This window comes from Typha angustifolia, chromosome 12 (assembly GCF_048772165.1).
Source record: "Typha angustifolia cultivar Huaian chromosome 12, ASM4877216v1, whole genome shotgun sequence".
Taxonomy (NCBI): Eukaryota; Viridiplantae; Streptophyta; class Magnoliopsida; order Poales; family Typhaceae; genus Typha; species Typha angustifolia.
In genome coordinates this window covers 8420366-8439258 of record NC_133250.1, presented here as the reverse complement: position 1 = coordinate 8439258, position 18893 = coordinate 8420366, and the positions used below count along the sequence as shown (strand labels likewise).

The 18893-nt window shown below is 34.3% G+C and overlaps 3 protein-coding genes across 5 annotated transcripts; all 3 read right to left on the bottom strand.

Moving 5' to 3' along the window:
• Positions 1 to 798: 798 nt before the first annotated feature.
• LOC140772298 (uncharacterized) lies at positions 799 to 3768 on the bottom strand. Its single transcript, XM_073114303.1, has 4 exons — positions 3590 to 3768; positions 2329 to 2446; positions 2011 to 2245; positions 799 to 1511 (listed from the first exon to the last, which is right to left on the bottom strand). The coding sequence occupies exons 1-4, from the start codon at positions 3739 to 3741 to the stop codon at positions 1483 to 1485; spliced, it is 534 nt and encodes a 177-aa protein (XP_072970404.1). The 5' UTR covers positions 3742 to 3768; the 3' UTR covers positions 799 to 1482.
• A 966-nt stretch (positions 3769 to 4734) lies between these two features.
• On the bottom strand, positions 4735 to 9427 carry LOC140772147 (WPP domain-interacting tail-anchored protein 1-like). Of its 3 annotated transcripts, none has more exons than XR_012106253.1 (6): positions 9250 to 9427; positions 8300 to 8812; positions 7012 to 8219; positions 6481 to 6648; positions 5200 to 5605; positions 4735 to 5096 (listed from the first exon to the last, which is right to left on the bottom strand). XR_012106253.1 is itself a non-coding variant. In XM_073114066.1 (5 exons), the coding sequence occupies exons 1-5, from the start codon at positions 9425 to 9427 to the stop codon at positions 5393 to 5395; spliced, it is 2280 nt and encodes a 759-aa protein (XP_072970167.1). In that variant the 3' UTR covers positions 4735 to 5392. The 3 variants fall into 3 exon arrangements, 1 of the variants encoding a protein (XP_072970167.1); XR_012106254.1 differs by having other exon boundaries at positions 7012 to 8213; XM_073114066.1 differs by having other exon boundaries at positions 4735 to 5605.
• A 3573-nt stretch (positions 9428 to 13000) lies between these two features.
• Positions 13001 to 13405, bottom strand: LOC140772061 (basic leucine zipper 43-like). The gene has a single exon (XM_073113947.1). It carries the CDS (start codon positions 13403 to 13405, stop codon positions 13001 to 13003), a length of 405 nt encoding a protein of 134 aa, XP_072970048.1.
• Positions 13406 to 18893: the final 5488 nt, after the last annotated feature.

Genomic DNA, 18893 nt, shown 5'->3' with positions numbered 1-18893 from the left:
GACTTAAGGGTGATAGTATTCCTTTGGAGTCCAAGGTGCATGTGGAACAATTGATTTGGTAAATGCCCAATGCATTGCCCCCATCTCAATTTTCTAGGGATTTGCACTGCCTCATTAAACCATGTACCAAAAGAGTTCTTTTTCTTTTCTTTCTTGTGGTACTAAAGAATAGGAAATGGCACTTCTATCATGGAACAAGTCCTCTTAGATGCTAAGGTGCAGATAAATATTTCAATGACTCTTTCCCTTCAGATATTTAACCATAAGTTTTCAGTGTCATGATGTGACCACTATGGCATCCTTGTCATTGGGTGTCATGTCTCTCCACCTATCACATTTATGAGATTGTTATCCTCATCATTTGATGTCATCTCTGAACTTTTGCAACAGTTCTTCCTAGATCTTGACATCTCGGGAATAGGATTCATCATCTCTCATTTATTCTAGTTTAACTGTCCTTGCAGTTGATCCATTCCTACATACAGTGGAACTCTGGCTTGTGCTACTTAGCATAGTAGTAAGTAAATTTTTTTTTAAGGAGTGAGAATTTAATGGTGTACTAATTAAACTAATGTCACTTGAGTTCGGAGAACACCCATAAATATATGAGACCTCCAACAAACTCAGCACACTATCCAATTGGCATAGTGGGAAGCAAACTGTTGATCCATGTGCTCCGTTTGAAGGGCCTGCTTACATCATTAGAGAGTTGAAATAGAAAAGAAAAGAAAAAAATAATAATTAGTAAATGGCGGCATGCCTTGACTGTATAATATTTAGAGTGAAAAACTACTACAGTTTTACCATCTGTGCTTATGAATATGGTTTGAAAAGATCACCTCTCTATTCTGTTTGTTAGATTCATGTCATCGTCATGGCAGAGTGATACACCGCAACCTCATTGGCAGAGTGATACACAGCTACCGCCACTGCATTCTTAATTGACAGCGAAACTAAAAGATGATCTCCTTTCAGGTTGACAACATATGATAAAGAAGCTCAAAAACTATGAAAAAGAATATGTGAGTTTATAAGAAAGATAATGCATTGATGAAATCAATGATCTCAGAAAGAATAACAATCATTATGTATTAACCAGATGATAGGGTGTTAAAAGTTCAAGATGCTCTTATAATCTCAATTATGGCAATACATGAAAGCACAGGAAAAAGGATAGAGTACTTACACAAGGGATGAAGATAATTAATATCTAGCATTTGCCACAATCCAAAACTGTATATACTCAAGATGCTAGCAGTAAGCATTCTCTATTCACTGATGGCAAAAGAAGGCCTTACAAGATAAATTAGTCTGGAAAGTTCTACTATCTAACAAAAAAATGATTATTCTGATACAATGCAATCACAAGAATCAACACGGCAGCACCTTCTTCCATACTTGAATCCCATAAAGCAACGTATTTGAACCTCGTCAAGCCAAGAGTAGATTGTTCAACTTAAATCTCTCGCATCAGGGTGTGCACTATGCTTTTATTCGTATCAAAAATGCACCTATTGATGATTGCAATTCAAGAAATTTATTAATAAAAACATTCTCGACGAGAATAGATTTAGAAGGGAAGTCAACAAGATTTGGTCGATTAGCTTTTAAAAAGAAAGAACTTCAGGTCTACATATTAGAACCACGGGAACAGATCAGCTGACCCATTAGATTCACAGAATTGTAAAGCTGTCATCCACATCATATCATCACCTAGATTAGAAGCCTGCACCTTTTTCTGTTGGTCAGAAGAAAAATGAAATTGTATCCTAGATTCCTAGTATCTCCTTCAAGAGAGATGGTGATCAAGAATCGCAATGGCCAGCAATTTATCCTAGTGGTTATATAAGAAAAGGCATATGCAACCAAACTATTGGAAGGTATAATAATCTAAATACCAAAGAAGGTTTCACCAGAATGAACACTCATACATCATTAGTATGAGTGAATTTTTGAATATATTGAAAAAAAAAAAAAAACTTAACCAAGAAGATATAGTAGGAAACTCACATGCAGGAAGGTTGGATATGTCAGCAGTAACAGCACATGGAATTCCCAAGTTGGTTAGTGCACCCCTTAAGATTCCGCATGGAAAGTAGAGATGCATGTTCACAGCTTGAGCTGCATTATTATCAGATGTTGACTCAGAAGAGTTTTCTTGAGATGCATTGGTGTTCTCTACAGATTGATCAATTGATACGCGAGTAAGCCAGCGGAAACAATTATCTTGCAGCACAAAAGTACCCTGCCAGGGATCATGAGAAAACTAAAGTCATATATGTGATACATCATATATAACCTTGGGTTTACCAATCTTTTCATCATTACTCTGTGATTTGTTTTTAAGTTGTCTATCTGCTTCTTGAATAGCACTGTCCAAAAATCCTTGCAGATAAACTTGATTGCTTCTAGATGATCACTGAATCTAGGGCGCTCCACTGTATATCTGGATAAAAGCAAGGATACTGGTATTTTACAATACTGATTTACAAAGAAGGACGAAGTTTATCTAGGAGTCAGAACTGTAGGATACAAAGGGGATATTAGTGTACAATAAGAATAATTTTACACATGATACCTTGTCGTTCTGGCATATAGCTGCACATCCTGACATGTCTAGAATGGGCTTTTTTTTTAAACCCTTATTTACATGTGAAAAATTACCTGTAAAGGTTTAATAATATAATTTCTATTATATGTTATTGTTGCTTGCTTTTTCATTCCTAAATCCCTACCCAACACATTCATTTATATATAAACTATAGTTAAGCCATTTAAAAGGACTTACCCCCGAGACTATATATCACTAATTACTATGAACTGAATCTCCCAAGTAAATCCATTGGGTTTCTGAAAATCCGAAACTTTCATATCAAATTTCTCACAGAAAGTTGTAGGGTCTCGATCATTGGAGGGTGGATCTGAGCAATTGACTTTCGACAATCAAAATGTTACTTACTTATGGGTTGGTTTTTTGGTCTATGATCCTTTTGGACATCTACCCAGACATTCTCTTTGGAGGGTAGATCTCTGTTTTCTCTTCTTATCAAGTGCTACCAAGCACCATCCTCTCCAAAATTTCTCTTCATCAGAATTCTTGATACCTGGTCTCTGATCATCCCTTTTCTCTCTATGCGTCTAAAACTATCAAATCCTTCTACATCATATTCATATTTTAGCAACATCAATATCTTTATCAAATCTATTTAGTTCAGAAATAGTCTTACAATAACATTTTAATCCCACAACAGGTGAAAAAGAAGCAACCTTTAATCCAAAAAAGAAGTCTCCAAGAGACAACAGATAAGGCCAACACGACATAGAAAAACGCCAACACAACATAAAAAAAAAACTAGAATTATTCGATCTAAATAGTTCAACAATGAGGTCAAGATCCAATTTTGACGCAGTATTTAAAATCAAAGACCTCAAATTACGCGAAGAAACACATTCACAAAGAATAAGGTTTCATATATCCCAATGTCGGGTTTCCCACATAAGTTTGAAACAAATCAAGAAAAGAAGAGGAATAGACAAAGTAGATCCGAGGGGAATAAGAAAGGAGACGAAGAGATCCAAAAAAGATTACCTCTCAGAGAGCTGGTGGCCGACCTGGAAGCCGATGGCTTCGATGCGGCGGGCGGCGAGCTCGGGTTTGGTGGAGTAGAAGCGGTCGCAGTACGCCGATACCATCTCGATGATCACGCCGTCCACGCAGCTCTCCGCCACCTCCCTCCCCATCTCTCTCTCTCTCTCTCTCTCTCTCTCTCTCTCTCTCTCTCTCTCTCTATATATATATATATATACACACACTTAAATCTCGATCTCTGTCTCGACTATTACGACTGCGATGGACTCCGAGAACCTGCTAAGATGAGATACGAGTCCGACCCGGTTTATCGGTTCCAGGTTCCAAATTATTCTACTTGGTTGGTCTCTTGGTTAGACTTAATCAGTCCGAAACGTACATATTTAATGAGCTCGATGGAGACTTAGAAGGCCTACTTCATGAAGTTTTGCCCCGTTCTTAAATATAAATTAAATACATCTATAATTTTACTTATATTTTTTATTTAATTGTAAAGTATAATAATTACCTTCAATAAATTTATACAAATTTTTTTATTTAATTACTAACTATAAATAAGTATATTAATTATACTAAATATTTTATTTAAAAAATATACATAACTTTATCGAACATTTTACTCGTAATAAAATTTTAACTTATTTTATATAAGATTTTAATTAAATATACATATATATAAGAGAGTCCAAATTTATAACGCTAATTTGCTAAGTGAGGTGTTATTTGTCTAATGTTAATTAGTAAGCTATCAAATTAGATTTTAATCACACCAGAAAGGAATCCGTAATGACATTATTACCCAGCCATACTACTTAAACCAGTGAATTCACACAAGAATTTGTCTTCTTGGTACCAAAAGATAAGTGCAACGAAAATAATTGTATACGTTCTGGATAATTTATCATGTTTGTCAGCATATGTCTGGAAATGGACATCCCATCATAATTATAGATAGATTTAATACGTCAACAACCACAACTCATGAATAACTTGGAAGGTAGTTCTACTTTAACTTTCACATTTAACAAACATAATATGGATGATAAGTTGATAACCCATTAAGTAATGTCTTTAAAAACAACGCGCAGTTTCTGCGCGTAATACACCATTACATTCGACGGGAACAACACACGATTACAACAAAATAGACACTTTCGCAAGCAATCTGATACAATATAGGATTTCGAATAAAACTTCAGTAGTTCAAATTCCAACTAAAACATGAGCAAAATACCATGGATCCTAACAATCATTATCTTAGAGTCAGTACAACAAAGGGACAAATTACAAATAAAGGGAAAATTCTCATTTTGTCTCTCCAAGCATGTCAAGACCGTGAACTAGCATTATTTCATAAAGATAGTTACCGCAGCTTAGTCAAAATTTTGGTTTTGTTGCAAGTCAACAATTTCAATCAGGACCCAACACCATACCAGGATAGACGGTGGAGCAGGAAGCCACTCTAGATTCTGAGAATCTTATTGTTACTTCCTTCACCATGACTACCCTGCAAATGAGCATTCTTGACAGAGATATAAGCTGAGTGGAAAGAAGATCAGAAATTTATTTCTTTATTATGTAACATATCATCTATCAGGTAGTATCCATACCTCATTCGGGTCGCAGTTAAAGAGTAAGTTGCTGTCCAAACAAAAAGTAGGGCAGCACCACGTTCAGAATTGCTGCTCATCTAGAAAAAACAACCTCAAAAAGAAAGAAAAATACAGAATATTTTACCAACAGAAAAAGGAACTAACAATTCTTACAGGCTACAGATACAGAAAGCAAACACATCATCAACTCTCAAGCAACACTGCTTTCTTCTTGGTACACATAGTAAACAACATATGAGACCAAGAAAACAAGGACTGCGGCAAAAAGATACTTCCAGTTCAGCTGTGTTGGCTCAATCGTCCTTACAGTCCCAAGGCTGGAATCTACAACTGATGAGTCGTCTGCTGAGACTGTCGTTTCCATTTCTATCTCATCATTAGAAACAGCTGGTACTGACTTCACCTGATGAAGAAAAAATGCAGTTCACTGTTTCTGAAGAATACCTCAAACTTTAACACCATAAAAGAGCTTCTTTATTACACAAGTCCAGTGAAAATGGAAATATAGAAAACAAACCAAGATATAAGGCTTGTCATAAGGCCAAATTGGAAATATCTTTTATCAGAAGGTGGCCATTACTATACCTAACAAACTTGTCTTTCTTTGTCCTTTTGTGGGTGAACATGTTAAAAAACTCAGAGTCAAAGGATTTAGTACACTAATCATATCAGCACTTTTAGTTACACCTCTTAATACATTTTGAATTAAAAAAAAACTGGATCAAGTATATTGACACTTTCTATAAAGATTAAGCATGAGAACATCCTTAAACCTCAAATTGTTGAAGGACCAGACTCTAAAAGACAATAAATATTCCAGTAGAATTTTGATAAGTAGCTTCCAATGATGTCTACTATCTTTTCTTCTAGTTCTACTAGCTTAGTAGCTTTGGCTAACCTCCAATGATAAGTATAGGTCGAGATACCAAAACAAAACATGGATATAACCTGTGGATAACAAGGTTTAGGTTGGAAAGCAGCTCCATAGATTTTCAGTAATCAACCTAAAATTCTCTGTTTAAAGAGAAACGGTAATCTTGCGCAGGAAAGCTTTCAGGCAAATGGGACCTTGTTGCAAGAAATACAACTCTTTGTAAAAGGTAGAAGCAGGAGTGCAGGGCACATTTTCTCCTTTCCAGAAGAAGATGATAATTAGTTCATGCGCCCAATAACATGAAATATCATTGTTTAAATCCCAGTAAATTAATGACCTCCAAAATAACAGCTTCAATTTTAGCCAAGAAAGCAAAAAAATAAAGCAGTAAGAAAGATACACACCTGAGTATTTGTTGATGAAGATTCTGTTAATGGTTCCTCTGATAATTTAGCAGAACCAGATTTATCTTTATTGTCAGTACCCTTTTGGCTGAAGGTAGTAGTACCTGCATAATCATTTCGTTTGTATTTTTGTACCAGGATCTTGTTCTTTCTTGTTAATGCAGAGATCTGCAGGTGAAAATGATATATAATGTTAGGGGCTACTAGCTTTTCAGATACTATAAAGCATGATAGTCAAGTTATGAAATACATAAAATTCTCACCTCTGCTTACTTAACAACTGTTACAACTAGAGAAATAGTTTAAGACATCCTTAAGCACAAGATTATACCCTTTATCCCAGCCACTAAAGAGTTCACCCTATATGGAGCTGAGCAAGTTATCAGTATAAACTTAACGCTTTCTCTTTGTTTAGAGCAATAAATAGGAAATATTTACTATCCAGAAAAAAACAACACAATCATGAAAATAATCTTCTCTCCTAACACAAATCATAATAGGAAAAGGCACCAATGCTAGATGGGCAAATACCTGTAAATGAAGCTGTTCTCTTTCCAATGCTAGTTTTCTAACAAGGTCAACAATGATTTTAGTTCTGATACCAATGTCTTTTGCAGTCGATACTTTAGAAAGATCAGCATGACTCAGTGAATTCTCTAGCGTTTCAACTTTGTTCCTTACAAAACCTAGCTCTTCATTAAGCTCCAAATTGGTTCTAGTCAACACAGTGCACTTGGATTCAGCATTCTCAGCTCTAGTTTCAGCTTTTGAAACTTTGCCTTTAAGATCTTCAATCATATGTTCCATATCACCCATGGTAGACTTCAGCAAATTCTGTTGTTCCACAATTGCTTCCACAGATGCTTTTGCATGCTCTAATTGAGTATCTGATTCCTTGAGCTTCCTCTCTAAGAAGTTAATCTTTTCTGATCCATGATGTTTAAACACTTGAAGCTCTCCTTTAAGTTTCATATTAGCTTCAATCAACTCTGAACATTGTGCTTCTGCACTTTCAGCCCTGCTTTCTGTTTTTGTATTGGTTTCTTTAAGGCTCTTAATTACATTTTCCAGTACACTTAGTTCAGAAAGCAACATCTTCTTCTCTTCCTGACTTGCTTCAACAGAGGCCTTTGACAACAACAACTGGTTATTTGATCCCTTTAGCTGCTCCTCGAGGGATAGCACCTTTTCCCTCAAAGATGAGACCTCAGAACCGGCAAACGTGCATCTATCCTCAGCTTCCTTTAGTCTAGCTTTCAGCCCATTTTCTTGCAACAGAACAATATTATCAGGTTCTGCATGACTGGACTGTAGCTTTTGCAGACTGCTTTCTTCTTCAGATAACTCCATCATACCATTCTGTAACTTGGACCTCATCTCGCTTTCTCTAAGCATTGAAGCATTAAGATCGCATTGTACAGCATTAAGGCTTCCTATTAATTCTTTTGAAATTCCTTGAAATAGCGTAGAAGCATTTTCAGCCTCAAATGTCCTCTCCAGTATCATATCAATTGATTCTTCCAGACAATATGATTCTCTTTCTGCATTGCGCACTTTCAATTTGAGTTCCTCTTCAACGGATCTTGAATCAGAAAGCTTCTTTTCAAGATCCAGCTCCCTCGCCAAAGATTTCTCCAACATCTGTAGCACATGTCTCTGCTGATCTTCAGTTTGCATCTTCCATTTAGTGCTCTTGAATGAAAAATGACCATTCTCAGTCCCGCCATCTTCACCTGTCCCTGCTCAAATGCATGCGTTAGAAACAAAGAATTCCTACCCACATTCTCGCTGCTAATGTAAAATATTATTTACAACTTACAAGGTTTGCTCCATATATAATATATGGCATTTTCAAATTTAACTGATTCTCTCCTAATATCAGCAACTAGGTCCTGAAACTGCTTCAAAGACATTTCAGCATGATGCAACTTCTCTTGCATCTTTTCTGAAGATTCTTCATCAGAAATCTTTTCATGGGCAACCCAGATTTCCATCTGAAGAGATGTCATAAAGCTATCTAACTCTTTAACCTCAGAGTCTAAAATTCCAGATAAGATATCAAATTTAAAAGCCTTCTCGGCAGACTCATCAGAAACACCATTATTATCTAAAACAAGCGATTCGATATCATTTGCTCTGCCCGCCACGTCCATCAAAAGTATCTCCAAGTTTAGCAACTTCTCAGAAAAATACGCAAGATCAAGCTCCACTCTCGTAAGAATATCCATGACGTTTCCTCCTCCATTCACTCTCGCCCCACTTGGTGGTGCATCTTCTTTCAAAAAGTCATCATCATGATCATCACTAGCAGCCATGATCTTCCTTTTTCTTCCTGCACAAGTCTTACTAGGTCAAACATAGAAAGGAGAACGTAAACAGATGCAAGGTATACACTTTGTCATATGCGACTACTATCGCTTATGCCAAATTGATTGTAGAACAGGTTAAGAGAAGAGTTTGACCAGAAAAAAAGAAAAGATCCAGAACAAACAGATTAAAATTAGAGCTACAAGTTTAAGTTTTATATGTGCAAAAGGCCCTCCACATTTCCACAGAGTGAGATCCAAAGTGTATCTTCGCCAACTCCGTCAACAACCCGTAATTTTCTACCTGCAATTAGAACCCTACTCCATGTATAACTACTACTACTACTAATCAGACTCACCATCCAACTATAACGAACCAGATCAAGTAAACGAGATTCTCTAAAAGATACCCGTGAAAAGTAGTCACGACGCAAAGAAAATCGACGAGATACGAGAAGATTACCGTTAGATTGTCCGACGAGGGTTCTTGAATAGACTGGAGCGAGGAGGGAGGGATCGATCTGGAGGCGAAGGAAGAGAGGGAGGAGGGAAATGGAACGGTGACCGAACCGCCCTACTCCGCTCGCTTTCTTTTCCTCTCTCTCTCTCTCTCTCTGCTCTTCTTTTGGGTATTTTTTCATTTATACTCCTCAAAATTCTTTATTTATGTATATACTCCTCTAAGTCTGATATTTATATATATACCCCTTAAAACACTTGTTTTTGTACGAGCACCCTTTAAAACCTTTATTTTTGTAAAGATACCCATAAAAGTTAATCAATAATTAATTTGATCTATTTAATAGCAAAAGGATAAAAATAACCCTATTCTTTTTCTGGACACATTGCTATCACATAAGAATATATTTATTATTCAATCTATTTAATGATTCAGATTCTAACATATAGTTACTAAGAAAATAATAGACAAAGGGTAATTATGCAAAAATAATCAAATATTCTCCACTTATTAGAAAATTATTCTACCTACTATATCACATGCATCTGCCGCGAAGGCAATACAACGACAAATTGGTTTACGAATTTGACTTAAATCTGAGATAAGATTATATTTGAGATATTTGCTATCTATCTGTTACTGGTTTTAGTCGTCGATTTCTCCAGAGCTTTTTATAGCCATAATTATTAGTTTTTAATAATTACACAATTGAGATACTATGGTGTTCTACTCAAAATAAAACTGAAGTCAACCTTAATTTGCCGAATAAGAAAATTACTAATATAGCTATTCTATTTTTATTCTTTTTAATACTAGCATAAGTTAACTTATACTAGGATAAACTATTATATGGTATTTAGTTATTTACTACTATAGTGTCTAATAATTACACTTGTTTGACAAATAACAAATTACTATTTATAAGGATAGCTAAGGAGAAGAGATGAAGAAGAGGAGAAACAAAGTTATTACAATGATAGTTAATTAAAATGATATTTTTAAGGATAAAATAGTAATTAATTAATATAAAAATATTAGATATAAGATAAAAGGAGAAGAGAGATTTAAGTATTACTGTACTAGTATAAACTTAAGTGGTTGTTTAGTCGTTATACAAATATAAGAATATTATACCAAAATAAACATATTCTTACTCCACAAATGAATGGTAGGACTAAAAAAATAGTTAGACAACTAATTTTTAACTTTAATTTTTATACATAAGTGAGAAATAAAAGAAGAGAGGAACAATGATGTAAGGATAAATGAGTTGGTTAGGTTGGAAGGAATGATTTCCTTAAGTGTATGGCTATATATATATATATATATATATATATATATATATATATATGCGTGCATATGTGTATCTCGTGCTAGATATGTCAAAATGTTTTAAAATATAAAAATTGTGTAAAAATATCTAGATTTTTTGTACGAGCTTATGCACAAGTTTTTATGAAGAATCATAAAGAAACTCAAGGAGAATGGTTATAACCACTTTAAAAGTTGTTTAACGAAATTTGCATATAACACTCTTATCTTTTAACGAAATTATAGTTTACATCCTATATTTTTATTACTTGCAAATCGAGCCTTATGATTTAACGAGTATGTACAGAAAACATTCCGGATTAGATTTAAGCTAACACCGTGATAATATTTATTAATTATTTCTAAAATACCTAAAATGTCCTTAGTATAGATTGATCTAAGGGCGATCAGGCCTGGCTTGACCCCGAGTTTTGGGCCTACGGACAAGAACATGACCATGACAGGTGAGGGCCACATGCCAACCTCAGTCCCATCAAAGAGGATGGTGGCGGTGGGTTGGAGTTAGAGAAGAGGTAGGCCTTAATGGCCTGCCCAGCCTTTTGACCTACTGAGGTGGCAAGTAGGAGGTAGGCATCAGTGACGAGCTCTTGCCTGTTCATTGTGGTGTTTGTGAGCACCATCCTCAAAAAGTCGCAATCAGGTGTGCTAGCTCTAATGTTGTTGATCCACGATGCCGTGTTGGAAAGCATGGAGGCACCCAGGCCTGCATTCCCTACCGAGCATGAGATGAGCATGCCCCTTATCATCACGGAGAAGGCCTTAATCGCTACACTGTTGCCGTAGTATTCAGCGGAGTTGCCGCTAAAGGAGTGCACATGGAACCTATCTAGCATGGCAGCCATTATGTTCGAGTTGAAGCAGCCCCCCAATCCAGTGCAATCCTAGCGGTGTAGCCAAGGAGGCGTGCATCCTCAATAGGGGATCTTGTGCTCGACCCAAACCCCGGTGTCCGAAACTTTGATCACCACATCACTCCCCACCATCACATTGTGGACGTTGATGAGGAGGGAGAAAGGAGGACGATTAGGTTTAGATCAAATACTAGAGGAGGGTTGGGTTGAATTTAGTTTAGTTTGTTAGATTTAGTTAGGTTGGGTTGAGTTTAGTTGGCTTGGGTTGGGTTTAGTGGTTAGGTTTAGTTGGCTTATGTTGGGTTTAGTTGGGTTGAGTAAGTATAATTTGGTTGATGATATTTTTTATAATCTTCTTAGTATAGTTAACTTAACCTAGAGGTTTAGTAAATTTAACTAACAGATTTAACGATAAGGTGTTATCTATACATATTTGCTAAATCATAAGGCTTGATTTGTAAATAGTAAAAATATATGGTGTAAACTATAATTTTGTTAAAAAATAGGGTCCTTATATGCAAATTTTCTAAATAAAAAGAGTCAGAGATCTTTTTATGTCATCATGTCAGAAGAATAGTTCTAACAAGAATGAAGAGATTTTGAAAAGAACAGTGTCGTGTTCAAATGCCATTACGAATTTTCACTTTTCTACTAATTTTGTGGACAAAATATGTTAGAATCAATTTTCTACTCATCGTATCTACATCAAATCTAAAAGAGCTACATCTTAATAGTCACCAAAACGGAAGAATCAACCTCGAGAGTCATTGAGATTGGAATTCAATCACGAGAAGCAATGCATCGTGGGTTTAAGCGAGTAAGATCATATAGATATAATTACAGGTATCGATGGGCGATCTACAAGTCGTTCTTGGAACTACTACAGTATCGTTAGTTATTAGTTTTGATCCGAATTTAAATTCATAATTTTTTTTACGCGTGTTTATAATATTTTTACGTAAAAGTTCTTTATATTTGAAATTGTCTTTTTCACGCTTATCATTCTACTTTGATAGGTAAAAGAGAAATAATGATAGCTCATGCCTTCATCAAATTGCCACTAGCATATCTTGCAAACTAATGGTATCAAATGAGCAGAAACAAACAAGCTCACATAGGACAGGCATTGTGACCCCCTAAAAGGAAAAGCTTTGAAGCAGCTTTAGACGAGCACATCAAGCTCTTACCTTTTATAGCAAATTTCTTTGTTTGGAGATGGACATGATCCACCACCTCCACCAACATACTTGTCCATCAATAGTTTCCATGCCCTCAATCATTCCTCAAGATCTATAGTAGGATTGTACTATGAGCAATGTTAGTGAATAGCCATTATTGAACTAAATCAATAAAATATATAAACTCAACACTTGGAAAAGAGATTTGCAAGGCTCAGTGGAGGAGAGAGTCTTCACATTCTAAAGATGTGACTAAAAATATTAATAATGATAGGAAATTAAGTGCCAAAAGATTGATATCATACTTCCTAACAATACATGCTACAATTAAAACTACTATGCATTCCTACCTTTTATTATATCAGAATCAATGCCACCATACAAATAATACTCTCAAGCTAGCTTCATTTGAAGTCCTTTGAGCTTCTCTTGCAAATCACCTACTTGTTTCCTGAGCTGATCATTCTCATGAACAATGCGATCAATCTCTTCCCTGACATGGTTGATTTCGCCGGTAAGTGCTTGGTTTACCGCATGAAGATGAACGACTCGCGACCAGAGCTCATCCATATACATCTTCTTCCTCGCCCGCGACCTTCTAGCCGACTCCCTATTCGATATGGTCCTCCTCTTTCTCCTCTCCTCCGCGAGGCTCAGTAGTTGACGCTCGTCGGTGTCATCGGATGTTGAGTTGCCACATAAAAAAGTAGTAGTATCCATGACCTGAATTTGGGGAGTAGATCCAGAATTGAAGAGTCTAACTATGCTTAGGTAGTTGTCTTCATGTTGCATGTCCATGGCTTGGATGTGAAGTGAGCAACTCTTTGCAACTTTGTCTTACAGAGACAAGCATGAGAATGTCTTAAATGGGCTCTTTTCTACAGAGACTCAAAAGTTTCTTTTAGCTACTTTAGCAGGCAAGAAATACGTATGGACCTTTCATAAAGTTTGCCATCCAATTCAGGGGATAATAATCCTTATGCTTTGTTCATTCGTCTTTGCACACATCAAGTTCCACTATGAAGTCATATCATCTTCTTTCACATTACATCAAGAAGAGTAGTTTGCACGCTTATATAACTTGTTATATTCATCTACTAGTGGGGGAAATGGCTTCTCACTTCTTTGAATGATCCACTTTCATTAGTCTAAGTGATGGTCCTTTTAAACCTAATATATATATATATATATATATATATATATAATATGGGGTACCCTGTGTTAAAAAGACAGGATATACATTTGTTAAAAATATAAAACATAAAAATCATCATCATTCTCTAAATAGTTTAAGCTTTTTAAAGTAGTCGATGAGTTAATTAATTTTTTTAATACATTAACAAAGTAGACTTCCTAAGTTTGAATCGTGTTAAATATATCTGTTGTGTAAAATATAAAACTTTCATCAATTTAAATCAAATTCACTTCTCCGACTTATCAAATTGTTACGCAGAGTGTTAGAACATAAATTATAAGTTCTATAAATTTATTTTTAAAGTAGTCAATGAGTAATTAACAGTTATTTAACAATATTATTGGTTTTTTTTTTCTCTCTAATTACTTAAACTTTTGCGCCGAATTAGAGCCGCATGTGAGAGGTTTATTGGTCCATTATTTAATAGCTTTAAATTTTTAAGTCAACTGATTATCAGACACTTATGATCAAAATTAAGTTGCCTAAGTTGGAAGATTAGATGTCTAATCTAACCTAATTAACATAGATGAATATATTGCAACATGAACAAGTCACACCAAGGAAAGCTAGCTAAAAGATAAAGCATGCTATATTATAACTTTATTGACCACTATTTTTTGTCCTCTTTTCTAATGTGGCTGATGATATTAAAGAGATAGGAATGCAAGATAATAGCATGCAAAAGGAGGGAAAGAAAGGGATCGAAAAGAGAAGAGAGAATCATGATATGATGACTATTGACCTTCTTAATTGGTGGGTCTCTTCATAATAATATGAGAGGTTGGGTCTAATTAGAGCTTGATTAACTACTTATATAGAAGTTGGCATATTCAATAGATATTAATATTTTGGTAAAAAATTCTACGTAAACCCCTCTGAAGTCTGAACTATCTCTGTTTTTCATATATAACCTCTAAATTTTGTTTTTATCTATGCGGACTCTTGAACTAAGAAAAAGAGTAACTATATGAATTTTCTGAATTAAGAATTTTCTAAGCTCAGCAGGTCTACGTAGATATACAAAGAAAAAAAGGTTTAGAGGTTGTATGTGAAAAACATGGATAGTTCAAAGAGATTTAAGTATTTTTAACCCTAATATTGCTATACTAATTAATATCTTAAATTTTTTTTAAAATATTAATTATGCTTTGACTCTCTCAATAGTAACTATTGGTCATTATCACTTTCACGGTTTCACCCTATCAACTTTATGTAAAAAATTCTTTTTGTTAGTGACAAAAAATTGTCACATGTTTAGCACATGATTTTGTTTATAGACTAAGCCCTCTTTCGTCAATCTTTATCCCTTTCTCATCTCTTTCTCTCAAATCGCAATAATAAGACCCTCTTCTCCCTCATCATACATAGATCCAAAACCCTAACTATTTTCGTCGGTTAATTGTCCTCTTTCTTCCAAACCTTAACCCTAAATATATATATCACGATCACCACCACAACTTTTTGTCGATGGTATCGGCAATTTGATGATTTTAAATAATTAAGAGAGTCAAATTATAGAGAAAACAATCATCTATAGTTGAGACGGTCGAAATATAATTAACAGTATATTCAAAATAAGCATAGCATACTATTTAAGTTTGTTGCTTTATAAACCTAGAAGTCCACCAAATTGATAGTGAGGTCAAAAGCAAATCAAGCTAGCCTTTTAGCTCAATAAATACATATATAGTTGTCGGTCAAAAAGAAAAAAAGAACAGTAAAAAAAGAGAAGAAAGAAGACATCCATGAGAACATTGAGAAGCTCATGTACTTTGGAAGAAAGAAGTGGAGTAAATTACCAAAGTTGAGGCAATAATGGATGCCAAAGAGATGAGGGAAAGGAGATTGTACAAAGGAATTGGTGTGAGGTGTACGGTACATTAAAGTAGTGGCCAAGTCACCCACACTAATGCCCACAAGCTACAAGAGCCCAAGTCACCATGTTTGATAACTTTTCTTATGTTAGATTTAATTTCAAAGTATACCACTCAAAAGAAGCCCCTCTTATTTGCTTAAATACTCTTTTTAATTTTATTAGGTTAAATATAATTTACTCATCTTTGCTTTGGATGAGAATCACTCCAATTCACCCCCTTTTTAGTTTGTTTTGTGTTATTATGTCTTTCTACACTTTTAATTACACCATAAATCTAAGCGTTATTAACATGATAACGAAATGAATTAAATGACTTTATTTCTACTAAATAAATCTGTATGCCGGGAGAAAATTCGAGATGGTTTTATTAACTTATGATACAAAATAAAAGTTAATAAGGATAAGATAATTTTTAAGTAAAAAAGTTGCGACATTGTTTAATCCTAATAGTAAAATATAACGGTTGCAACTTTGTCAAAAATGTAAAAAAATGTAGTGAAATACAAATAAAATTAAGAATAATAAAATAATATTCACTCAAATTAGAGAAAATAAAATATATTTAACCATTTTTTATCCTTTAAAAATTATAGTTTTATTCGCATATATTATCCACTTGCCTTTGACACTCTCTTTTAACCACTCTCTTAAACTCTCTTAAGGCTATTTTAAAATTCTTTTTTATTTTTTAAATTATTAATGCATTTTTAATCACAATAAAAGTAAATTAAAACGAGTCAAATGATATCATAACATGATAACCCTTAAATGAAAGGAATGCATGCTAAAATAATAATAAGACAGTGGATCAAAGTGCTTGCTTTAAAGCTAGTTCTAGTTGAAGACCTTTTAATTTATTTGATGGAATATTAACAAATGGATTTGGTCATGTTTATCCTTAGATAAGTATACATACATAGTGGGATAAGGGTAAAGCAATCTTGCACTCTAGTAGTGTTTAAATTTGCTAGCATAATAAGATAGAAAAGTAACTATAATCTAAGTTTGTGGATATTAAAGTTAATTAATGAGGCCAAATCTCTTTCTAATCAAATGGTAAATAAGTCGATCTCATAGTCGTCATCGATGCTTTTTCCATCGCTATCTTTCTTGATGTCATTGTCAATCAAAGTGCAAATAAATTTATATACTGCGCATGCTAATCTTCAGTGTTTTTTATGGTGATGAGCACTATTTTGGTACTAGAAAACATACTTGGATTTTTTTTGTTTAATAAATGCAACTTATGATTCATTTGAAGGCCAATTATTGTTGAGATAGACGTGATCAGGTTCGTGTCATAAATGAGTCTGTGTCTACTCTTTCAATATGTATACAGATTTATACCTTAAATAAATGACGGTGTTTATGCTCGCTTAAATCTAATCCAGTGTAATTTTACTTGACCTAATCCGATTGCCGCCTCTACGGTCGGATATAAGTCTATCAAATACATGTCGAGGCAATATTCATGAAAAGAGGAGACTTAGAAAACTTTATCCAAAGATTAATTGAATTAATTTGGAGCCTTTGTAATTTAATTACAATATTTTTATAATTTTAGTTCCAGTAGTTTTTTTCAAGAGCGTATACTTTTTATAATCGACGTCATTTAATAACATTTTAATCAGGTTTTAATTTATACTAAATATAAATAGTGCTTAGATATAAATTATGAATAAGTAATCCTACTTCATAATAGAGCCTCTTATTCTTCACTCAAATGCTAATCATATTTGGTTTTTGGCTTGCCTGTTATTCTTTAGGCATGCCTATTCTCATACTACTCCCCCATGGGGTCTAAACCAGTAAAGAAAAACTAAATAGTCATTACTAGAGTCATCAAATCACCATAATACCCATATTTACATTAATTATCTCACTATTTGAGTATTTTAAAGATGTTGAGATTAACTTTTTATTCCATGGTTATGTGTTTAAAGTAGTAACAGTGTTAGCAAGATAATAACTAAGATTTAAGACTAGTAATATTGTGCGGAAGAGGATAACGAGGAAAAGATAACAATTTCATTACAGCGAGAAATGAAAGCTTATGCAGTAATTTAATTTTAGACATAATCACAAAAGGATAATTTGTAATCTACCCATATAAAGTTTATCAAGATTAACAAATCATTATGTGAAATTTGAAAACAACTTTTCTTCATTTGTTTTTACTTTCAGAACAGCTTACCAATTGCCTCATTTCCTTCTTGGTTTGGGCTGATATTGATCCATATTTTTCTAGTGGACCTAAGTTGATGGGCTTTGAAAGCTTAATTATTTGCAACTTGATTATATTTTATTTTTTTTTATTGATAATAATAAGCTCTGGTCTGCATTACATTTGTAAACTGTATGCACTCCATTACAGCAAACAGAGATAATTAACAAACAATACTCCCTAAAATAAAAGAACATTTATACTTGTCTACAAGCATTAAGAATAATTACACCCTATGTTCTAGACTTCTAGTATTGCAATTAAACACAAATAATTAAAAAAAAAGAATTAAGAATAATTACACTCTAAAACAAGAATAAAAAACAGCATTTATTTCCACAACAGCAAATATTTCAACTATTTCTTTCTAGGAGCATTGATTGGTAGGTTAATCAACAAGGACAGGAAGAAACACATCTCAATGTTTGTCTCCCATGGTGCTACTCCCAAGGGAGAAGGAAGATTGTGCCACACATTGACTTTGAATAGGTGTCATGAAACCCAAAGCAACCTTTTAATGCCATTTACTTCTCCTCCTCAACTTCTTCAACTCTTGCCTATCCCTGTCTCAATCTTTTGTCAAATAATAATCACCTTTGAATTCTTTGATGAGCCCAAGTTGGGATTTAAAGAACTTATTTAACTTGTCAATAGGTGTTGGTGTTGATGCACACTTAGCCACAATCATCTTGACCTCCTCTTCTGTCCATGCTTAGAAGTAAAAGAGAAGAAGAAGAAGAAGAAGAGGATGGCAAGGACTTCTATTCTTCTACTGCTACTTCTACTACTCTCTGAGGTTGATTCCAGGAAGTTGGCCATAGGAGCACAAGAGTCTACAGATGCTTTCACCTCTCTTGTGAGTCTCCTATATCTCTCAAACTTCATGATTTGGTTAGCATTCTTTAACTCTCAACCACTGCTAAAATGAAGAAGAAAAGAGTTGAGATATTAATTGTATATGCCTCAGTAGCAATAGGTACATGAAATTAAT

Coding starts and splice junctions, on each gene's coding strand:
- LOC140772061 (XM_073113947.1), bottom strand. CDS start 13,405: ATGGACATGCAACATGAAGACAACTACCTAAGCATAGTTAGACTCTTC.
- LOC140772298 (XM_073114303.1), bottom strand. CDS start 3,741: ATGGGGAGGGAGGTGGCGGAGAGCTGCGTGGACGGCGTGATCATCGAG. Junction 2,246..2,328: donor ACTTAAAAACAAATCACAGA/GTAATGATGAAA, acceptor GATCCCTGGCAG/GGTACTTTTGTGCTGCAAGA. Junction 1,512..2,010: donor CATATCCAACCTTCCTGCAT/GTGAGTTTCCTA, acceptor AATCATCAATAG/GTGCATTTTTGATACGAATA.
- LOC140772147 (XM_073114066.1), bottom strand. CDS start 9,427: ATGAAAAAATACCCAAAAGAAGAGCAGAGAGAGAGAGAGAGAGAGGAA. Junction 6,649..7,011: donor GAGAACAGCTTCATTTACAG/GTATTTGCCCAT, acceptor TTTCACCTGCAG/ATCTCTGCATTAACAAGAAA. Junction 5,606..6,480: donor CTTCATCAACAAATACTCAG/GTGTGTATCTTT, acceptor TTTCTTCATCAG/GTGAAGTCAGTACCAGCTGT.